A 23568-nucleotide genomic window follows, 5' to 3' on the forward strand; every position below is an offset into this window, starting at 1 on the left:
ATCATGCACAGTTTAACAAACACCCGGGGTCTGGGTCAGTTGGTGAATGCACAAATAACGCATGGTATGTGTTCATAATGTTATATTATGCAGTAAACAATCAGCATTTGAAAGAGTCTCTATGAAGAATGGTACTGTGAGAAAATATGTTAAATGTAAACTTTGACACAGTAAAATGCCTTGATTATCTCAGTGCTGCTTGATGCTCTTGTGTACAGATAACAGCAATGGCCTCTTTTATATGATTCAAGCAGCAACTGATGTGGGTCATTTTTTTTAAAAAGCACTTTCAGAAATCAAATCAAAAGGTAGTTCTTCTAAATTTAAGGTAATGATTCCCGTGATTCCCAACCATAGTTGTAATTAAAAAAAATATATGATTTGGTTGCAGTCAAATAGCGCAACCAAACAACAGTATATTTGAAACAAAGCTCAATGTTTGTTTGAAATGCATAGGCATGTACTCTATAAGCAGCTACCGGTATATAGAAATCATATTCTCAGAAAAGCGCTATATAAATAAAATGTATTATTATTATTATTATTATATTCTCTGAGATTTTTTGTATCAGTTGTCCTGTCTTTTGGCAAAATTTCCACCACATGAAAAATTAAAAAAGCAATTGCTATACTGCTTCATTTATTTTCATATAATGTGCAAATAAGATAAAATAAATATGTAAATCAGGTAAAACAAATTAGCAACCTATCAGAAAAATGTTCAACAAATGTTATTGACATGATCATGCTGAATACAAATACACTGACAGCAGGACGATGCTCAATTATACAATAACAGTGCTGTATGTATTTGTAGTCTATTTTTAGTCAGTCTGACGTTAAACTTTTTATTGCATTAAAGTTTGTAGCAAAATTACTTTGAGAAAGCAATCAAATTGCTGTTTGGAGTTGCCAGAAATACAGGACTCGCAATGAATCACCTGTCGACAGCTGCTATGATGGAATCAGCTGGTAATCACACTCGGCATGTGTGGAACTCCAAAGGTGGGTTGGTACTTTAGAAATATTGCTGCACACTAATACTAGCACAAAATAAAATGAGGGAAGCTGCTTCTTTATGGATTGTGTATATATATATTTTTTATTTTATTTTTTTTAAGTTGAAGAACTGTCACGCACTAGCGATGGACTATTGATTGACTTTCAAGATATTGCACACAGGGGGTTGGACTTCAATCTGGCTGACATTTCAGAGATCATGGCAGCCACAAGTGACTCCTAATCATTAAAAGTATCATTACACACAATGTTAATCAGACACCTTAAATGGTAAACCATTTTATGAAAACATTTCTAGCTTGCTTGGAGAAATAAAATCAACACATTATAGCTGTTTAATCTGGTTTTACATAAAATGAAAAAAAAAATTACATGAAAAGGTAGGCTTCATGACTGGACTGTGCTTTATCATCTCTACAAAGAGTCAAAATCCTAATAATAACCTGCATCTTTAGCAGTGAATGAGCCTCTTTCTAAATGCCCTGAAATTGTATTAGCAATATTATTAGCGTAAATGTTATCAAGAAATGTTATTCTAACTACATTATTATTAGAATGTTTCCCATTAGCACACCTTTTCACTTTTGGTGATGTCACAACTGATACTGTATTTCCCAATTTGAAATGGACCAAACATCATCAATGAGGAATTTGCATCAAAATCACAGCCAGTCAAATTAGACTTGACACTGTCCGGATGAAATAGACAGCATTAGCTGAACACTTATAATATCAATGAATGTGATCATAATGTTTTAAATGTAATATCATCAATCTTACTTGACAAAAAGTCCCTCCCTGATAAAGTAAGGATGCTATCGGTTCATGTTGGTCATGGCTGCTAATTTATTGCATCAACTTTGTGTTGCCTTTTTTTTAAATCTGCATTTGAATAGTTTGTTCATGATTAAAGATTAAATAGATGTGAAATGGTTAGCTAAATGCCTGTGCTTGTTTTATGTTTAAAATCATTCCATTTATGTAAAAATGTTAAGTGAAAATATAATTTTATATGAGTAAAATCCTGCTATGGGAGATGTGTTGGGGACTTCTTCTTGCAAAATTAGAGGATTAAAAAATCAGATGAGAATAAACATGTAATTGCAGGCTTTACGGAGAAACACATGAACCTGTGCTATAGATCTTCAACAGTAAGATCTGTGAAGGGCTGCTTAATGTGGAGAATAACTGAGACGTTCCTGAAGAACTCAGTGAGTAGCTAAAGATAATTAGCATACAAAATGGACCACAGATTAATTGAAACAGCTAATCATGTATTTTATTGTGGATTACATCACATGACACTCTGAGCTCTTAGACCTCAAACAAACATATCCATCCATCCATCCACGTACATAAAGGAATTTAAGTAATCAATTACCAAAATTTTGATTTTGACGTAATGTAAATATATATTTTTTGATTCAGTGCAAACTAGTTTCTGTAACCAAATCAATTAAAAATAATAATAATAATAATAATAAAATGAATAAAAGTCGTTTTCATCTATTTTCATCTTTCCTGCCAACATCATTATCATTTTTGATAAATTCTTCAATCGTTACCAATGTTCACATCAGACAATGTCAAAATGGCAACTCTCATGTGAGTCATTCACGACGCCCCACTTTACCTCTGTTTGTGGCTGAGCTCCAGAATCCTCTGCACGTCCTTCTTGGTGACTGAGTCATCATTTTTCAGCGACTAAAAAAAGAAAATAAGACATTCTGTTTTTCCAAGAAGGAGGCAGTTTTGCACATCAGCTGACAAACGACATTTCAAAACGCCCACAAAGGACCTGAGATGCACTGGCGTCAAAGCATCTGCCTGATGGGTAATTAAGGATTAGTGAGGTCTCTCATTGACACATAAGCCCTTCAACATATTTTTAGTTTTTAATGAGCTGAAAAAAGACTCCAAAAATGAAGACTTAAAGGGAGCGACAGCTTTGTTAAATTTTACTTGAATGTAATATCTGTGGAAATTAACACATTTCCATGAACCCTGTTTCAAATTGTCACCTCATGCACACTTATGCTGAAGAACTAGAAAAGTTAAATTAGCTAAAGAGAAGGTGTATTTACTCCAGACAAATTCATTTGGAACTGTGCAGTTAAACATAATGGAATTCTATATTATTCCCAGTATTACATACATTTGTTTATTCTTCCAATGTTAATATTCAGTGATGTGAACATTATGTCATAGAGGAATGACAGAATTACTATAACAGAATTATATTATTAAGGTTAAAAATATATAAATATACGGTATATTTGCAAGCATTGTTTAAGTGCCTGAAAATGGGCTTCCTGTTGCTAAATACATTTTGCATGCAAGACTTCAAAATACCAGATGCAGGCTACAGATTGTCAACAAGCCACCAGAGAACTGTGAGCTGCGAGTTCAGGTGCTTAAGAGAAGTTCAATATGAAAGATATCGAAAATCAAGGTCTGGTGTATAACATAGCCTGAAGTACAGCTTTGAGATACTGGAGATTGTTGAAGGATTTTATTCTCCACGCTATAAATCAGCCCCTTAATTTCACACTAAAATTGGCCCGAAGTTACGCATTGCAAACCTCAGTTATAATAAATGTCTTAAATTGAATATGATGATAATTGATGATCCCACATTCAAGTCAAAATAAAAAATGTTAAAATGTTCACTGGATTGCCGTATTGACCTTCTTTTACATAATCGCTGTGCTGTAATTATTCTGCCATTTAATGCAGTCATTTGCATGTTTGGTTAATCACACTCACGTCAAACTGTAATGCTGTAGGTACATTTTTATTCTACACACGCACACACACACAGACAAGCATAATTATATGAATAGAAAAATCCATGTTAAAGGATGCGGTTTACCTTCCCACAGTCAACCAAGTCCTTTGTGAATTAAATAAATCTGACTGTACCTGACACACTGTGTTTTTAGTTTCCTTTACATAATCAAGTAATCTGACATATTAATCTTCTTGTTTTGATACAATCCACCTTTTTTCTGTACTTAATTGAGTAATTTTATCTAAAAAATTTTTTTTTTACAGTATTAATTGTTGGTGTTAGTGATTAGTGCAAAATCATGAATTATATTATAGACACTGAACACAATTTAAAAATATATTACACATTTGATGGTCAACCAGTGCAGTGACACTTAAATTGAAATAAGTTAATAATTTGTCTCCTGTCCAAGAATGGAGACAAAAATCATGTAGCTCTTTTTATGTTCATTAAAATTGATCATGCATCTTCTCATGAAATATTTCAAGCTTGGCTAGTCTTCCCTGTGGGGTTTTTTTCTCTACAAAACAGTCTGGTTAGGATTGTTCAGTTCTTCTATATCGGTGCATCATCAGCAAAGCAGTGAAATGGTCCATCTGTCCAATGTGCAACTGGGCCCAGAAAAGATCCTCCTGACAGTCCACAAGTGATGCCAGTTTAAAATCCTGGATTCACATGATTTCCTGTATTTCAGGTAATATCAGTGTGATGTCACCAATTCCTGCTCAGTTCCTCAGACTCTCATTAAGAAATGTTAATTCAGCAGTTATGGCTGCCATAAGTAGCAGCACTAGCACAGAGCACGCTGCCATGTCAGAAGCCAATAATAATATAATCACACAGAAGATCGTACAGCTATAATAATAAAAAAATCACCCATCATTAATACATCTTATTGATAAGTATTGCCTTTAACTACTCTCTCTGACATTCTATTGAATGCAAACCAACTGAGAAACAGAACAAAAATTCTGCATGTCTGCCAGTTCCAATTTTGGCCCATTTGGATGTGACTGAACACATGCCATCTTAAAGAGGGCAGGCACACATCTAGAGGGAAGGGCTGATCAGATAATGTGCAGTTGTTTCTATTAACTCTTTAAAATCATTGTAGGGAGAGGATTCAATTGGCATGAGGAAGTCCCCTTGTGTGTCAGAAATCAGTAATTCCATGGATGGCAAGGGATATCCACAATTGTTGCAGAAGGAATTCCATTTGTTTTAAATTGCCTTGTCTTGTTAAAAACGTTTATCAGGAAACGTACAGATTTTTTTAATTTTATTATTGCCAATTAAAGCACAGAGCTCTGCTCAGGCAAAACTGAGGCATAAGTATACTGTCATTGATTGAAGCTCAGTAACACTGAGCTTAATTATGAGGGTTTCCAACCTCCACCTACGAGCAACTCCTTAAAAATAGAGAGACACTTACTCAAAAAAAATATTTCCAGAAATACTAACAGGGAAATAAATACTGCATGTCCCTGTTGACTTGATTGTGTTTTATGTAGATTATATATTATGCCTTCATAATAATTTATTCAACAACACACCATTTAAAATCTCACCAACCTGTGCCCTCAGTGAATAATATTACTGACAGTATAATAAGGAGCATGACTTAAAAAATACAATAAAATGTCCAACATGGTGAAACCAACAGATATCTTTGTATGCACACAGATTAGAAGCTTAATCATCACCATCACCAACCTCACGGTCTCATGTGAATCCATTCATTCATTCACAGTTTTAAAACATTTGATATCGCATTTATTCTTAGCAAAAATGTAGTTTTATTATAATCAAATCAATGAAATTGTTTGTTAAAATCAGTCATTTTTGACACCCAAAGTTTAATTTTAATTTAATTTTTGTTGAGATAACACAAATATAACAAGCAATGCATCTGGGAACATCTCAACCAAATACACCACAACACTTTAGCAACAATCCTTCTGGGGACTAAATCATGTTTGGACCATTAAAATTAACATCTACCGGTAGTTGCTATTGAGCAAAGAAACTAACAATAAGTAGGTTCAGGTCACGTAAGAATCATCTGATGCTGAAAGAAGAGGTTGGAAAATGGCATGTGGCCCAGGACTGCAGGCCAAGTAAACCTTCAAACATTTCTCTCAGACAGAAGCTTCCAACCTGAAGGTTGCCTTTAATGCTCTCCAGCTGCTTTGATGTCTTGGAGAGATGGTGCAGAATGCTGCTCCTTTCATTGAAGACTTCCTTTAGCTTCTTTTCCAACCCGTCATAGCTTTGTCTGTTGAGAGAACGACATTGCAACATTTTATTATTAAATGTGTGCCACTAGCAGAGAATTCAGTCTTTATCACAACCCCTGGGAGAAATAGGTGTTTCAAAGCAGATTAAAAGTACTATTGGGTAGAGCTGTAAGTGAGCACACTAATATAGACCCGAAAGAAAAACATTACAGAATGAAAAATCTTAAATCATCCATCAATCTTGTTAATGTCTGATTTTCACTGAACTATAACTGAATGAAGTCTCTGTAAAGTCTCAGTCTACTACTTAGCTTCTTCTAGAGATGTTATTTTAAAGCAGGTTTTCACCAACTATAGTGATTATAAAGACTGTCTTTGCTATTTTTATCATAGTGACAATACAATTCCCACTGAGTGGTGTGCTATAAACCTGGCAAAATGAAGATCATGGTACAAAAAAAACAAACCTCAAATACCATTAGAGATGCATACATATCTCGCTCAGACAAAGCTTTCCTATTTTATGGCAAGCTGGAACCGCAACCACAATGTTTGCTTAGATATTTTGACAATCATTTTAATGTTGTCAAAGTATGGTTGTGCATAACTGAGCATTAGTGTCACTGCCAAATCTCGGCATGTAACCAATGAGACCGGTGTATCGGTATCTGTAGAGACCCTGTGGGTACATTCATTTTATTCTTGTCTTTATTATTGTAGCCCCCCAGCCAATAACCACGGTGTGAGGACAGACTAAAGGCTAAAAGCCCAGCAACTATCATAAACTCTGTCTTCGCTGCTCCATCTTAGTCATGGTTGTTTTAAGGACTGGAGGTGGGCAGCCCACTAACAATTCCCACTCTGACAAAATGTCATAATTTCTCTCTGCCCTGTGACTTACATCCACTTGATAATTACATGTTGTCTTGCTTGGTCCATGACCCATCCTTCCGATAAGTTTCAGGGTAACTTGAGCAGTAGTTTTTTTTGTGATACAATACTGACATGCAAACAAACAAATGGCAGAAAGCATGACACTCTTGGTGGAAGTAATAAAAGCTTGCATGTGACAGCTGCTGGCCTCATATTCAACAACCTGATTTCTCTTAATAAAGATCGGAGAAAAGGAGCTAAGAATTACCACTTTTCACTGCCTGACACAAATCTAAAAATATATTTTTCATTTAATCTGACATCCTCTTTACTGACACAAGAACAGCAGCAGCTCTTCTGGGAGGGGTATAAACACAATTATATCTGAATTATGCTGTTACTAAAAGAGCCTTTAGGCCATGGATCGCTTGTGAATGTCATTATTTTGATGACCCCTCAGGTATTCTAATTGTCAGTGTCTGTACAATAGACCACCCACCAGCCAACACATAACAAGAAGAGGTCATGCACCAGTGTCAGAATGTAATCTTAATAATAGATCTGGAATGAAGTATTAAAAGGAGAGCTGGTTATCTTAGGCCAGTGCAAAATGTGCATCAGACTATTGTATTAAATGGCCCTGCTGCACTTGTGTGAGCCTCACTGGGCCTATTTTACTTTGAAGAAAAAACCAAATGTTTAAAGAAATTTGCACCCTGGGACTGAGAAAATTAACACCTTGAGAATTGCACAAAGAACAATCCGATTTCACTCTTCAAGATGCATTTGCTGATTTACAGTGCATCTGGAAAGTATTCACAGAGTCCAAGTTATAGTCCAATTCCAGAATGGATTAAATTATTTTCTTTCCTCAAAATTATACATATTATTTCTATAAATAATGAGGAGCGTGCACAATATTTTCTGATCTCTTCAAAACTGCCAATCGTTTTTTGAGTCTGGGCTCTGGCTAGCCAACTCCAGAACATTCACAGGCATGTCCCAAAGCCGCTCCTTTGTTATCTTGTCTGTGTGCTTTTGGTTGTCTTGTTGGAAAATAAACCTTTGCCCCAGTCTGTGCCTCAGGATATCTGTACAATGCTGCATTCATCTTTCCCTTTATCCTGACTTTCCTCCCAGTTCCTGCCACTGAAACACGCTCCCACAGCCTGATGCTGCCGCCACCGCAGGGACGGTATTGGCCAGGTGATGAGTGGTGCCAGGTTTCCTTCAAACATGACGTTTGGCATTCAGGCCAAATAATTCAATCTTTGTTTCATCAGGCCAGATAATTTTGTTTCTCAGGGACTGAGAGTCCTTCAGATGCCTTTTGCCAAACCTCAGGCAGGCTTTAATGTGACTTTTCCTGAGGAGGGATTCTGCCTGAACACTCTACCCTATAGGCCTGATTGTTATAGTGCTGCAGAGATAGTTCTCTCTCTGCAGAGCATCAGTGGAGCTCTGGTAGAAGACTGTAAAATCTGTGTCCAAATGTCTTGGTTTAGTAAGAGGGACGCAGAGAGGTTGCTTTACCATACACATAATATTCTAGTTTGTACATGATTCTTAAAAAATATGGACACATACTTAATCACCTCTCAAATGATTGTTGCATTTTTCATTGTTTTAAGTGCCTACACAAAATGTCAAAAACTTGTGCTGCCTTATTTTCAATGACTGAAAACAACATATTAACAGTGGAAAGTTTGCTTAAAAATGTTGTGTGCAAACATTTGCAGAATTTTGAAATTTTAAAGGGTTTTACCCCCAAAATTGGGTCAGATGATGAATGTGTCTTTCAAAACATAAACCAACATAATAAATTCAATTAATGCCTAAAATCTGTATCATGATGACACAAATTCAACAAATCAAAAACATTCTTCATTAAATAGGTTTTTACTTTTTCCTTCCATGATTAAACTTGAAAGATCAAAATAATTTTCTCATCTTACTTCTTTATGAATTAACTACCGGTAATTAATTGTGATAAATTCCAAATGTAAGCAACAGATTGAAGCAAAGCATATGCCCTTGATTAAGCCAAACAATTCACTGCTAAATAGTAGCTCTCATTTACTCCCCATTTTACCTTTGACAATAATTGATTTTCTAAGAAAATCTGATTAATCATTCCTCGCTTGCTACTGTAGATGCAAAAATAAATCAAGAAAAAATACCTAAAATGCCAATGCATAAAGCCCAGTGCTGCCACATAATTTTAAATTCATGGCTTCGTTTCAGCCTGGGCCATGTTCCAAAACCCTGCCCCCTCTGTGTCATAGATCCCAACAGCAGATCATACACAATAACACATAAATCACAGATAGAAAAGCAACACCTAGGAAATAAATAAATAACATGGCATACTGAGTCCCACACATTGCTTGCCACCATATGGAACTGGCTGGAAAATTTATTGCAAGTTCATGCAACAGGAGAAGATGGGCTTAGAGATTCTTCCCTGTCTGCCATATTATTCATTACCCAATGGAATAGGCCCTTGGGTATCTGTGAAATGAATAAAACCCATAATTGAGTTCAGCTGACACAGAAACATCTCTATCAGAAGGTCCTTAGATAAAGCTTGGGATTCTTTCTACCCAGTACACTTTCTGCATTGTTCATTACCACAAGCAAATGGTAACAGCTGCATGATTGTACTTTAACCTCATAACAAGCAGTGCTTCAGCATCCCCCTTTCACACTAATGTCCCCTTTTTGAAGACAGAGAAGTGTGATAAAAAGGAATAAAAGGCTTGACAAGAAAGGCTGATAATCAGAAACGACACCACCCAGCACATGGCCATAAAGCAGTGGTGATAATGAAATATTTCATTTCAGACATCTGCAGTTTGAAAATCAGTCCCTGGCTATCTTCATGAAACCCGTCAAAAAGCCATAGACTGTGGGGGCGGCATCATATATTTTATTTTTTTGGTTGGCGAGGACAAATATTTCTTTACTCTTGCAGTCAAAGTCGATCCTAGAGTTACACAAAGGCTGACCCTGCAGTGTAAAGCAGAACAGCTGAGATTTAAGGAGACAATTAGCTACAGCAAAACAATACTGAGATATCTCAGTGATTGAGCAGGTTGAGTGAACTGATGCCCGCCCACCCAACATGAACTTGTTTTGCAAATTTAGGAAAATGTCGAGACTGTCTACAGTTCAGGCAAGGGCAAATGGAAGGATTTCTCCACTCCCAGACCTGATATTTTATTACCCAGCCACAGCTGAAACATGAGCATTATCAATCATTCATGCCACATGTCGACTACACACATAATCCAATCACCAAAATAAAGAATAATTCATTTAACATTATTGTATGTATTCTTGGAAACAAAATGATTTACTTTGCATTCTGAGCGAGTGCCTCTCTTGCTGCCTGTATTTTTTTTGGATGTGTGCTTTGAAAATGTATTACTGAAACATCTGCCATCCACAATGACAAACAACTGAACACATTCTCAACTTGTATTAATTTAGCAAAAGATAATGAGGTTCTACTGACAGATATCCTGAAAATAAAATATAGTGCCCTGAGGTACCAGCATTATCCATAACATCGCGCCACACAATGATTGGATCAATGTAAAAATATATTATATATAAAATATTTTCCAAAACAATAGAAGCAGGCACCAACAGCTACTGCGCATAAAGGCCATTTATTTGCCGTCATGCACATTATAGCCAGACAGCTGCTGATGTTCTACTTCCAATTTCAGACTGGATTAATTATACAAATATGATTTGGCAAATAAATACAGTAAGTGGTACTGCCCAGAGCCTGTCATTGAATTAATACATTTCTCTAGCAGAGCATGACCACCATCCAACATCCGGTAACAAAAATCACTCATGTTTACCAACGCTTTTTAAACATTGCACACAGGGGGGAGTATGTGTGCATACTCCCCCCTGTGTGCATGTCGGGGGAGTCCTGGTATTAAATCATGGGTGGGGGGGTAATGATGAAACAATTGATGGCCAAGGGGGCAAATTTGTGTCTCAAGATCAACATCTGCTGAATAACATTAGAATTTTAAAAAATATGTAACCGTTAGAAAGCATTGATTGATTGATTGATTTCTTAAGGAGTGAAGACTATTTTCAAAATGTGATTTATTAATTTATTATAATATTATTGTACTCAAAACCTCTCATTTATTAAATGATTTCCAGAGTTTGTGTTGAAAATCTTTCTGAATAAATGTTGTTTTGGTAGATAGTTCTGATCACTTTGCCATAACAAAATTAAGACATATTTGTTAGGGCAAAAATTCTCCTTTTTTTGCATTGATGACATATTTCTTTAATATGAGTGTAAGCAATTTTATGTTTTTGACAAGCATACTCACAATGGAATGCCCCTGATGCTGTGGCAAACCCCATGTTGCGGATTCTGGAAAATAATCTCCTCTTAAATTAACTACACAAGTAAACACCTGGTAAAAATAAACCTTTTTTAAAACATCTAATGCAGTTTAAATAATGATCTGAAAATTGCATATGCATATCATGATAAAGCTGATAAACACAATCATTAAATGGTTCTAAATACTTGAAATAAAATGTCAATCTGATAATATAATTTTACTTGATGTACAACATAATTAACCTCAGAGCATTTTACATTCAAATATTTTATTATTTAGATAAATTAAGTAAAAAAATTAAATAAACCAATTTTACACATGAACAGAAAATACACACATTCTGCATATTTTACTGTTAGTTGTAAATGATGAGATTGGAATTGAGAGTGTGCTGAAAAGTAATGCATTTCCTGTCTCAAATGTTTTTGTGCATGTTGACGTTATTGTCACTTTGATTATTACCTTGGAGGATCTTAATCATATTAACTGCCCAGCATTTTTTCAGGTTATATTTGGGCAACTGACTTTAAGTTACAGTGGCATTGAAATGCAGGATGGAAATTAGATCGGATCCCTCCACTTTCCCATCATTTAAAAGTGAGTCCTTCTAATTTGTTAATCACTTAAATTATGTAATTTCCACCAAAGGAGGTTCAAGGCATTGACATAGAAATACTTAACGTATTGGATTAATAATTCAATGTTACTTGCAGGCATTTCCATAAGTAGATGCCAGTTACTTTCCCTTGACATTTAATAGTATAATTCTCTCCAAGCACTTGGAAAGAAAACTGTTTTGACAAAGATAGTGTAAGTACGCAACATCAGAATAGATTTCAGTGCAATATAGATAAGTTATAAAGCATGGACAGTTCCAATTTAAGCAGTTAAAGCAAATGAAAAACTATTAAAATCATACCTAAAAAAAACAAAGACAGTATAATGCTAACATGATAATAATAATGATAATCGTCATCATCTAACTTTATCTGATTCTTCTTCAGTTTTTTCTGTAGCTATACACAACAAGAACAATCTTCAGAGCATTTCCCTATTTTCTGCCTCAGTCGAGCTCATCAGATAATCCATTCTGCTCTATCTGTTGTCGTGTAAAAGCCGAGTCATTTCATAGACATGAAACTCTCTAAATCACAATATGAGCATGGAAAAGCTGCATTTGATATAACATTAACCAGGTCAAAGTCAAAGCCGTTGTTTTCTGGCTATTTCTATATACACTTTATATCTGTTTTCCTTTATTAGAATATATATATATATATATACCGGTATACAGTATATGGCAACCAGCTGACATCCGCACAACTCGACGTTTGATGCTGATAGCATTCTGTCCTTTCACAGTAGAATGTCCCACCCACAGACCTACATATATCAATATAGCACTTAAATTAAGGCCCTGAAAACAATCCAGGAATATGTCATGGTTGCCGGTTTAAAATCAATCTGGGATTTAAGTCTAACTAATGTAATTCTGTCCATCCTGGCTTTTCAAAGCGGTGCAACACCATATTTCAAGCTGGAGCAATTGTTGAGTTATAATGAAGCTGGGTTGAGCTGATATTTGTCTGTTTTCTATGAATAGCATACTTCCAGATATCAGTGCTGGAGGCTTTTTCTAACGATAAAGTGATCTGTTTTGTGTTGGAGAGCCTCACCTCTATCCTCAGAGACATTTTTGAACTGCATCTAATCCCACTTTGTTTCCTCTGTTTGAGGGAGAATGCTACAAGAATTAAATTGTGTCACAACAAAGGCAATGTCCTCAGGACATTAACGCCACAAATCCGTAATGTTGAATTCATGCAAGCAACACAACAGTGTTAGCCATTTATTACTTATTTGCTATGCAGGATAAGATGAGTATTTATTGTATTATTGGTATTATATAAAATATACAAACACATAAATTGTATAATTTCCTGAAATTAATTGGTTGGTCTATAACGTGTCAGGAAACAGTCCAACAATTTCATCACAAATTCAAAATCCTTTAATTGCTTGATGGGTCGAGCTGATAATCTGTTATAACAGAGGACAAATAACAAACATGTCAATAGGAAATTCCTTCTGTATTTAATGAAAATAGTCACTGATTTGATTTGATTGTTCAACTAATTTCCTATTTCAGGGATGCTTCTGTTGGTCTATTTGTTTGCATGTTATTCCATGAAAATCTGCAGAGGAATCTAAAGACTGCAACACAGGAGTTTTTTTTTTCACATTTTTCCCACTTCCCAGAAATGAATATATAAATCATGCGACCCAACTTTCTAGACAGATGTGTAGGGCAGTCTGGTCTGATCTGACATATCTATTGCCATTATAACACATTTGAGCAGTCCTGTACACTGAATGAGACTAATTTGTGTTGTAGTTAAAAACCCTTTAACAGCTTTTGAGTGTTTTTCCTCATCTGTTATTCAACAGTTATTTGAGCTGTAATATAATTGTACTACCAGGAGCTTTGGGGCTCCGTGTCATTTAATCTCCATTTGGGAAATGGTCACAAAGTCAGGAAGTGACAACGAGCAGGCAGGTGCAGCTGATTCACATCAAGGGCAATCAGTGAAGCCTCGCCCCAACTTCCAAGTGTCACTCAGGGAAAACCAAAGAGGACGACTTAAGCCAGGCGGAGGGGAGTAAGGAGGGGATGGAGGGTGGGGTGGAGAATTTAGAATTGGATGACGGATGTGACTTGATTTCTGGTTAACTACCTTGCTGGTGACCCACTCCGATGTGGATGGCTGGATTATAAAATTGGAGTAGGTGAGGCTCTATTTAAATCTATTGCTTCATTCAGGGAGACTGACCGTCACAAGTTCTGGTATTTGACTGAGCATAGGAGACAACTCGATGCCTCTTTGTCTTGGCTTTGTGACTTGTCACTTCACCAATTCTTCAATAAAATCTCCCATCAGGCTTTTCATCAAATGTATTAGTGTTCTGCTTGTATGTTGAAGCAACTACACCCTTGACGGTAACCAAGATCGCACACAAGCCAGCTGGTCACAGTTAAGACTGAAGTGAAGCAAAGCAAAGTCAAACATGCGTGTAGAGTGGATTTGGTGGATAGTGAATGGGAAAGAATGAGATGATTGCCTGAAACGAGGGGATTTTCAGCCTGAAACGCCTAAATTGAGACATTATGATTCCATTTTGACTTTCCATTTATGTAGTTTCTGAATCATTGCTGTCTGTTATGCATGATTCTTATGCATTTCTGCTGCAGTGTGCCTCACTAAAATATCTGTTATCATAGATATGGCTGAAACATTTGCAGGGAGTTATTGTAAATGTTCAAGACATCTGTTATGACGATGACAGAACAGTTTTACGAAGGATCAAAATGTGCTCTATTGTGAATTAACTCTGATTGTTTTTTATTTATTTATTATAATGTAGTTAGTACTGAACTTTGTGCATAACAAAAATACTGGCTGTGCAGCCTGGGACGAAGGATAGCATGGAATGTCAATTTGCTAACATCCAAATGGCAAAGCCCTCGTAGTTCTGGCAATTCTTATGAGCAAAGGAGGAAGTGTTGACAGAGTGTTAAACACCAACTCAGAGGTCAATATGGAATGATGGTTAAAATGTGGTGCCTGGAGAACAACCACGTCTTATTTCAAGTTTATGAGCAATGTATTGAGGTTTTTGCATCTGTAAAACACCAGACTTCGCACTCTGGATTTCTTAGCAGGGCATGGAATGCATACAATAATTAGTGGCATCATATGATATAGAAACATCATAATGAAAACCCAATTAAATATAAAACTAGGATGTAAATGCAGCGCTTTATATGGCAATTGGGGTTATGTCATTTCGACAGACAAGAGCACTTACTGACAATCCACTTTTAAGGTGTATGATGGGAAATGCATATTTCTTTTAGATCAACTGATAACAGGAGAAGTTATGGCAGTATTTCACAGTGAGTACCTATTTATAGATAAACCTTTTTAAATACCTTCCTGTTCCATCTTATATATTTTATTTGAATTACTGTAAGTAAATTTTGTGCTTATGTCATTTTAAAAAATCACTTATGCGAGTAAATAATACAAAATTTGAGAGATTACATTACATAAAATCCTGGAGTACTACTGAAAGTTAATTATTTTATTTTTTCTAAATGTGCCATCGGGTGGAAGCATTTTGGGTATTTTGTCTCAGATGCTGTTGCTATGAATCGTTCCACGAATCTTCCACAGATAATCCACAGATAATCGACAAATAGTAAAATGCAAGTCTGTGATTTTTATTTTTTATTTTTTACACACATTTAAGCTTCAAGCTGCTTTTTGTCTCATATCAGGGGATATGACAATTATTTAGGGGCTAATTGAGCTTTCTACATATGGCTTTTCACAGATAAATGTGATGTTTTATAATCCATCAGATCTTTGGATGTAATTCAAAGCATATTGTATTTGCATAAAACTCTATTTCTGAGATACCCTTGATGAGACAACATGTACTACTTCATTCAGATGGATGAAAAAATGTATGCGCTGCTGCCAGATTTCAGATAATATACGTTGCAGTCACGTTCAGTAAAATTCCATCAAAAGTGATAAGCTGGCAGTAGAATAAAATGTATTGCTTTATTACATGAAAAATGTAGAGATGCTCTTGGAGCCTGTACAGATTTAATATCAAAAGTATAATTACTACACTTATTAGTACATTAAGTATAAAATTCAACTACATTCTGTAGGACATTTGTACTGTTTTTTTGTGAACTGTGCTACATCACTGAGACCAAAATGATCTATTATGCCTATAAGACCACCAGTCTAAGAAAGAACTGAAACAACCTGAGGTTAATAGAGGTCATCACCTCAGATGATGGGGAAAGAATGCACAAGGGAAACCAATGAAAATCTGGAAATGTATTATTCCTATTTCAATAGTTATGCCCTTACCATATTTGCATGTTCCTGCATAAGTGCTATTGGCAACCCCATCATTGGCTTCTTTAATAGCCTCTACAAGTGAATAAGAACGCACTGATTAATAAGCTAATTGCCGCTGCAGACGAGGTTATATTCTCGCCGGTGTTGGTTTGTTTGCTTGTCTGTCTCAACTCACAGGTTATTCACAGGTCAGGTGACAGACCTGCTGGCCTCATACATGAATAGCATCCTGAATTAAAATCATGTCTGGGAACTTTTACAGCATGACATGCCCTCTGTCTTGCCTTTTTGTCTCATTTTACTGTGAACCGTATCATAGGGCAGACATGCCGTAAAAAGGTCTTTAAAAGGGTATTTATCAAGCTGTGCTGCAGGGATCTGAGGCCATGAATGCCTCCCGAGTGGGACATTTTTTACAAATCTGCTTTCATGGTGCACCCGTTCAGGAAAAGGAGAATTTTAGTGTAAGAAACTTATTTAACTGCCATTTAGATATTAAACTAAACTTTAAATTAGATTGACGGCAAATAGGACCTTAACACAGTGCCTCCTACGTTTATCTAAACGCTTCCGTAAATTGAAAAGGGATAGAAGCATATTACTTTCCTAATCGACAATGAAAACTTTAGTTTGTTCTTTAAATTCTAACTACTGCTTGTATAATCCCTTGAGAAAAACTGCATTGACTGAATAGCCAACACTATGCACATTAGCCCTTCTTCAATGTTACTTAGACTCTAATGTGGCCCTTTTTTCCTTACAGCTCTTTAGCCTATCAATATTACTGCTGCTCCCTCTGACAATGTGCTGCTATGGTGTATAGTAATAAATGAGATGTATGTTTGATAGGTCCATTTATCTTCTCAAATTGGACAAATATAGGAAGAATTGCATGCTGGGCACGACAGACAATCTCATCACAGGCATGTCTTTAATGATGTCTCATCTGCATTTTTCAATTTGAGCAGGGCATAAATAGGCCAGTGGCCAAGCTGTGTTGAAATGGCTCATTGAATGAATAGCTGAGAGAAACTCACTTATCTGAGTCTTGCATGTTATCAACATTCATAGTTATATTAAAATAGTAACTCTCTCAAACAAAAGGATATTGTCTGTGGTTTTTTTTAAACTAATGCATATAATGCAAACTAACTAAGATCATAAACTAAAATCAAACATAACAAAGTCAACAACTAAAATAATAACAGCAGTAATACTGAAATAGTCAGTTAACTGATCTACAAAAATATCTATATTTTTCTCAGTTTTATACCTTTTTACTTTAAGGTGACCATTTTTTTGTCAAATGTTGAGAAACAATTATGGTTGTGCACTATTTTGACATCTTGAAAGTGTTTTCCTTGGGTTGTTATATATATATATATATATATATTGTCTTTTATTCGATTACAGACAAAATAATTACCTGATCAGTAATGAAAATAAGCCTTAATTATCTCCCTGAATAATAATTTCAATAATCTAATACCTTTAACAATGAAGATGCAAATTAATCGTACAGTTATATAAAATGTTGTGCAGTTTTAGTTCATATGTGACATGTAGCCAAATCCATTCTGATTTCAAATTTAGTTATTAAACTCAGTCCAATTCTTCAAATTAATGCTCACTAAATTTCTACCAATTACCAGTAAATTGCTTGAAAGTAATTATCTCTTCTGAACCATTTTTCATAAACCAAACATTTAATCTCATTATGTAATGTGCTGTCAGGTACGATGAGGACTTGAAATGCTACTGAACTCAAGGCTGCTGTACCTGCCCACGAGTCCTTGGCCCTCCTCTCCTGATGCTAGCTGAGCCAGTAATAAGTCTGAAAGGCTTTGCTGCCAAGAACATTAACATTTGAACAAATTCTGCTCGGACACTGAGGACAACAGGATAAGAAGCTGATGCCTGTGACAAGGTGAAACAGATAATGACTCAAATTTATGCCACATTCAGGGACTGAATGCTTTATTTGTCACTTTTGGATTTTACGTTCATCAGCCTGTAGACTCCTCCTAAATGAGTGTTGGTTTAGGGTTAGCCCTCACCCCTTTTTTCATGGGTTTAAAGATAAGGAATTGGATTGATAAGTCACAGAGTGTTAGTTACATCGCTTTCTTTATTCATCTTTTTTATATATTGTATTGATTTTTTAATAAAGGTTTGGAGGAGTAATTGGATCTTCAAAATGGGCTGATGTGTTGATAAAAGCCCCCCAATAGAAAAAAATTACTGATGACAAAAATAATAATGCAAAAATAACTACATAAATCAACAACAAATATTCCCCTCTTGTGGGACATAGATGGATAAATCCCAGGCAAATCATAGAAACATTGAATTACTAAACCTTACAGCAAACAAATAAACATTTTATTTCTACTCGAGATTTCGAAACTCATCAGCAAATCTTTTTTGACATTAGTAATTACGTTGTGATTATCAAATTTTAGTCTTTGAATATGTAAATTGTGCTGCAGTAAATATCGATGAGAAATTACTGGACAGATACAGGTGAGGTCAGGTACAATATTTCCACTTTGCAGCATAATGATACATTTAATTTAATATGCTTTCAGTCAAATTCAAGTCAGAGACTGACTTTACAAGAGCAAATCTTTCTGAAAATCATAGTCATAGTGGGTGGATTTATCCCTCTATTAGATGAGCATAAGTCTTGGATGCATGACAGCAGTTTAGAACATCTTCATATATTTAATTTGTTAAGCTTGTCATCTTGATTAATGTCCTTGATTTATTTCACAGATGATCATCAGTGTATGAGAGTTGTCAATAAACATTCCCCTTACTCTGTCTCAGTGGTGCCAAGATTGACTGGAGCAACATGCGCGCAGATGTGCGCCAAATGGTAATGCAACAGAGCAACGGTCAGCGAGGTAAGCGACTTCTTAGAGCCCGAAGGCAGGAAGGCGGGAGGCAGCGCTCCAGAATACAAAATACAAAAACGTCCCAATTACAAAAGGTATATAAAAAAACCCAGGAAGGTACGATCTATTCCTCACAAAACAAAATAAGCCTAATATAAATACGAAACACAAACAAGACCATTTGAAGAACAAACTAAAAATCCACAGCGAATCCCACGTGGATTGAGAAAGTGCGTCAGCCACCACATTGTCTTTACAATGAATATGTGTGATCCAAAGAACAACAAAAGGAGGCAAGATCTGTAATTCCACAGAATTAGAACATCCCCCCCCCTCCGAGTCAAAGGTGGAAGACACCTTCAGGTTCAGCACTGGACAGCTCCTTCCGGACACCAGTAGCTAAACGGACGCAGGGCCCAGACGACTCGCCAACACCACATTTATCAGACATGCAGGGAATTTCCACATTATCTGGAAATCCACAACATTATTACATGCTGACAGAACAATAAGATTGCACAACATTTAGTTATATTGATTATACTGATAACGTTAAAACACAATAAGAGACACTACACAGTGTTAATGATCCACAGAGGTTCCGGATAGGCTAGTGGTGTTATAAGGGGAACACATGAAGAATTTATTTTGTTCGTCCCCCCCGGGACAGCCAACAGGACCAGAGTTCAAACCTCAACACTGCATTTCCTCACCAACTTGTTCCTGAATTGTGTAAGAGCAATTGTCTCAAACAATGTGAAATATTTAGTCACGCCCTGCTCATTAAATGGAGGTACCAAACAAATATTCTCACCTAGATCAAACTCTGTTTCTCTGGTTTGGCGCATGCTGTCGCAATGGAATTTCAGCATCTTTTTCCACCTTAATTTGTTCCGTGTGCAGCTCTTTCTCCCCTAACGCAATCCGTTGCATTTCCACCTCAAGTTCTTTTACTGCACTGCATCACTGCACTTACTTAAAACTTCTAAGTTTGGCACCTTTAAAAACTCTTCCAGGTTGAACTGGAATGACTGGGAATGCCAGTCAGAAAGTTCTTGCATATCTACTGGCCATGCCAAACCTTTGTTCATGATTATTCTGGATAGTTACTGAAGAAATGAGGCAACCAAAATGATTTTCTCTGTAGGGCTGCAGAGCTCAGCCTTGGAGATATTATGAGGAGTTTGAACATCTGGATGGAGCTCAGAGGGAAGCTGCCATCCATGGAACAGAAAGAGTCATTTGAGGTGGCTCAGGCATCTAGCTAGGACGCCTCCTGGGCACGTCTCTTTGGAAGGGATATGTCACATTGGGAAGGGATCCCAGTGTCGACCCAGAACTTGCTGGAGGTATACTGTATGTCTCATTTAACCTGAGGGCCCCTTTTGACCCCCCAGGAGGAGCTGGAATGCCTTGCTGGGTAGGGGGAAGTTTTAAACACCCTGCATAGCCCAGATAAGCATAAGAACATGGACAATATTTCAGAAAACATTGGCAGTGATAATGAAAGTCTAACAACTGGCATCAAACACAGATTTTTAGATGATTAAGCTTCTGGGAGTCAACATCACAGGGAATCTGTCAGCACCACCCTGGTTAAGAAAGCTCACAGACGTTTTACAGATGTCAAGTAAATAAATATAATAACCAAGAAGGCTTTATGATTAAAAATGTCCATCTGCCATGCATCTGAGCCCAGAGAGCCTCGAAGAATAGGAGATGGCATTCAACCCTTCTGAATTCTCTCTAAGCACTGCTATACAGCAGTCTACAGTTATATATATATATATTAGTGAGCATCATGAAGGGACTACTACAGTATTATTTTTATACATTGTGATGTGTAATGTAATCTTTATCTTCTGGAGATAACACACACAAACCTGAAGTCCAGACTATTTCTGAGTGATGAATGTAAAACTATTTCCATTATTGCGCTAAGCCTATTGACTTCTCTCTGAGGGGCGAGAGCAGAATGTTGCCAGCTAACCAGCGCTGCAATTTGTAAAGGACTCTCAGTGGAGTGTGGCAAATAGAAAGACAGAGAACAAAACAGCATTCGTGATTAATCCTAATTTAAAATTTCATTGTTGGACTAAGCTGGTGGTACCGTTTGGTCAGAAAAAAATGGAAAGCACTGAATAACACAGAAAAGAGTTGTTAAAGTGCCCGAGATGTTGAGCCTTCAGATGCTCTTATTGTAATCCTGTACTATATCCAATAAGTATTCACATAATATCTGATCAATATCTGTGACCAAATCATGGATCACTTTCTTTATCCAGATTCATGTAATTGACAAATGAACAATCTTGTGTTATTCGCTACGTGTTCAGCTGCATGCGTCAGATTACGCTTTTTTTTTTTTTTTTTGGTCTTATCTGAGTTATTTTTATTCTAGCATTTTAATGTAGTTGAAAATTCTGGAGTCTTGACAACCTTACGCAGCTTCTAATGATGAGCAGCAGAGTCTGACATCATTACAAGTTAGATGGTTTACTTCCGCCTTCGCGTGTTTGTTATGTCATGCACTTCAGCAAACTACATGTATGCAAGTTTTGAATCCACGTACTGGATTAAAGATTTTTAGTAGAGATTTTTACTGGAGTTAAATTCTGAAGGTGTTTTGAAGGTTTGAATTGTGTCCAGCACAATTTTTATTAGATTAGTAGCCGCTGCTCTGTTCTCGGCTTCTTAATTGAAACTGATTTACCTGCGTTGAAATGTTTTTAAAAACCTGGAATTTTCCTCAAAAAATTGCAGTTTGGTTTTTAAAACCATTAATGAATGAGAGGGAAAATTTATGATCAAACCAGACAAATGGATAAATCAGAGCTTTTATACTTAAGTAGTCATAGTAGGACAATTTATTCTCTTATTATTTTATTGATTAGCTTTATGAGGATCACACATATAATTCTGATCCCTGAAGTCTTACAGACATTCACACAAGATACTTCAAAAGGAGCAGCAATGCTGTCAAACATATAGCTCAAGTTCAAATGAGGCTCTTCAAAACACAAGCTTGCCAAACACAATAGCGTTCAGACAGTTGTACACTTCAGTGTCAAATGCTCAGCGTGGTAGAACACAGAATGCAATTTGCAGCTCTTGGTATTTAAAAGAGATGCACTAATGAATACTTGCACAGGTGTTCATATCTATTTTATTAATTAAATACGTGAAATGTTAACAGAGCAGCAGCCTGCTCGAGTAAGAATGATCAGGTCCCTTGAGACATTCTGAGGAAGAGTACCTCCTCCAGTACAAGATGGCATTTCTGCTGGTTTGATTTTTACATGATTCAGGTGGATTAGGCTGATACATTATTAGCATGTGCAACCTATTGTTTGACTTCCCCCACGCTACAAACGGCACGCTGTAAAACTGGACCATGCCTACATTTTTAGACATCTTTTCTACATTATTGAGCAATCATTTTCTATAATCTAATCATTGTTGCAAATGTGCTTTGGATCTTATCACAGATCATTCAGAGAAGAGGTGAATATGTATAGGATCATCACTCTGAACCAAGAAGCCTCTGAAACAATCTAAATAAGGAACATTTGGTATATCTTGCCACATCTCACATGAGAATTCAGTGCTCCAGATTCACCTTAACATTTCAAGTTAGTGATTCTTCCACAAGAAGACAAGAAGGAGAAAAAGAAGAAGAGTGGCCGGAGGGCGTGTGCTCTGTGCTTTCTGCTGATGCCCTTTATAAATTCCAGCCCCTGGACTTCAGATGGGTTGTGAATGTTCACAGTGTTGTCCCAGAGCAGATGACTACATCAGGGCCACAGACATGTTGTACGCTTGTTGAGCACTTTTAGCACTCACTTTTCCCATGTTTCTACATGATTATTTTGGTGGTTTTGGGTCACCATAATAGTTCTGTACTCACCTACTGAAATGCGTCTGGCAGAAATCTCGCCCCTGTGATGTCACAGAGGGCAAACGTGCACAAGATATGTGTGCACATGCATGCACACACATAGCATGCATGTAATGAACGTAGTTTCAGTTTCGTTTTCAGAGGCTTTTCTGACAGAGATGTTTGAGGCCGAAAAGCGGGACGCTGTCCTGCAGCATCTGTTTGCTATTTTGACAAAAACCTTTACAGATATTTCATACAAGTGTCTGGGAACTGCGATGCCTTGTGGAAAAAGAGTATTGTATAATATCTGATCTTTAATATCATAAAGATTGGCAGACGGGCTGCCAATGTGACCAGAAATAGTCAGCTTTTCTGTGAAAATTGAGTGAAATGAGTAAAATTCAAGTCAAATGAAATGATTAATACAAATTGTTGATTTATTTAAATGGCAGTTTAGGTCACACACATTTAATATGTTATCCTCTCTTTTGCCCCCAACCCTGCGTCTCTCCAGCCTGTGTGTTTTGTGTATTTAGATCTGCACT

The 23568-nt window shown here is 36.4% G+C and overlaps 1 protein-coding gene across 1 annotated transcript in view; it reads right to left on the minus strand.

The window, feature by feature from the left end:
* luzp2 (leucine zipper protein 2) overlaps window positions 1-19991 on the minus strand; it is a 56365-nt gene extending 36374 nt beyond the window's left edge. The window contains exons 1-5 of the mRNA XM_068756717.1: window positions 19958-19991; window positions 19501-19614; window positions 19066-19198; window positions 5969-6086; window positions 2654-2724 (exon numbers count right to left, since the gene is read on the minus strand). Of these exons, the coding sequence (XP_068612818.1) occupies window positions 2654-2724; window positions 5969-6086; window positions 19066-19198; window positions 19501-19614; window positions 19958-19991 (470 nt within the window). The remainder of the gene's footprint in view (window positions 1-2653; window positions 2725-5968; window positions 6087-19065; window positions 19199-19500; window positions 19615-19957) is intronic.
* Window positions 19992-23568: the final 3577 nt, after the last annotated feature.

The sequence above is a fragment of the Brachionichthys hirsutus genome, unplaced genomic scaffold, assembly GCF_040956055.1.
Source record: "Brachionichthys hirsutus isolate HB-005 unplaced genomic scaffold, CSIRO-AGI_Bhir_v1 contig_200, whole genome shotgun sequence".
NCBI classification, from domain to species: domain Eukaryota; kingdom Metazoa; phylum Chordata; class Actinopteri; order Lophiiformes; family Brachionichthyidae; genus Brachionichthys; species Brachionichthys hirsutus.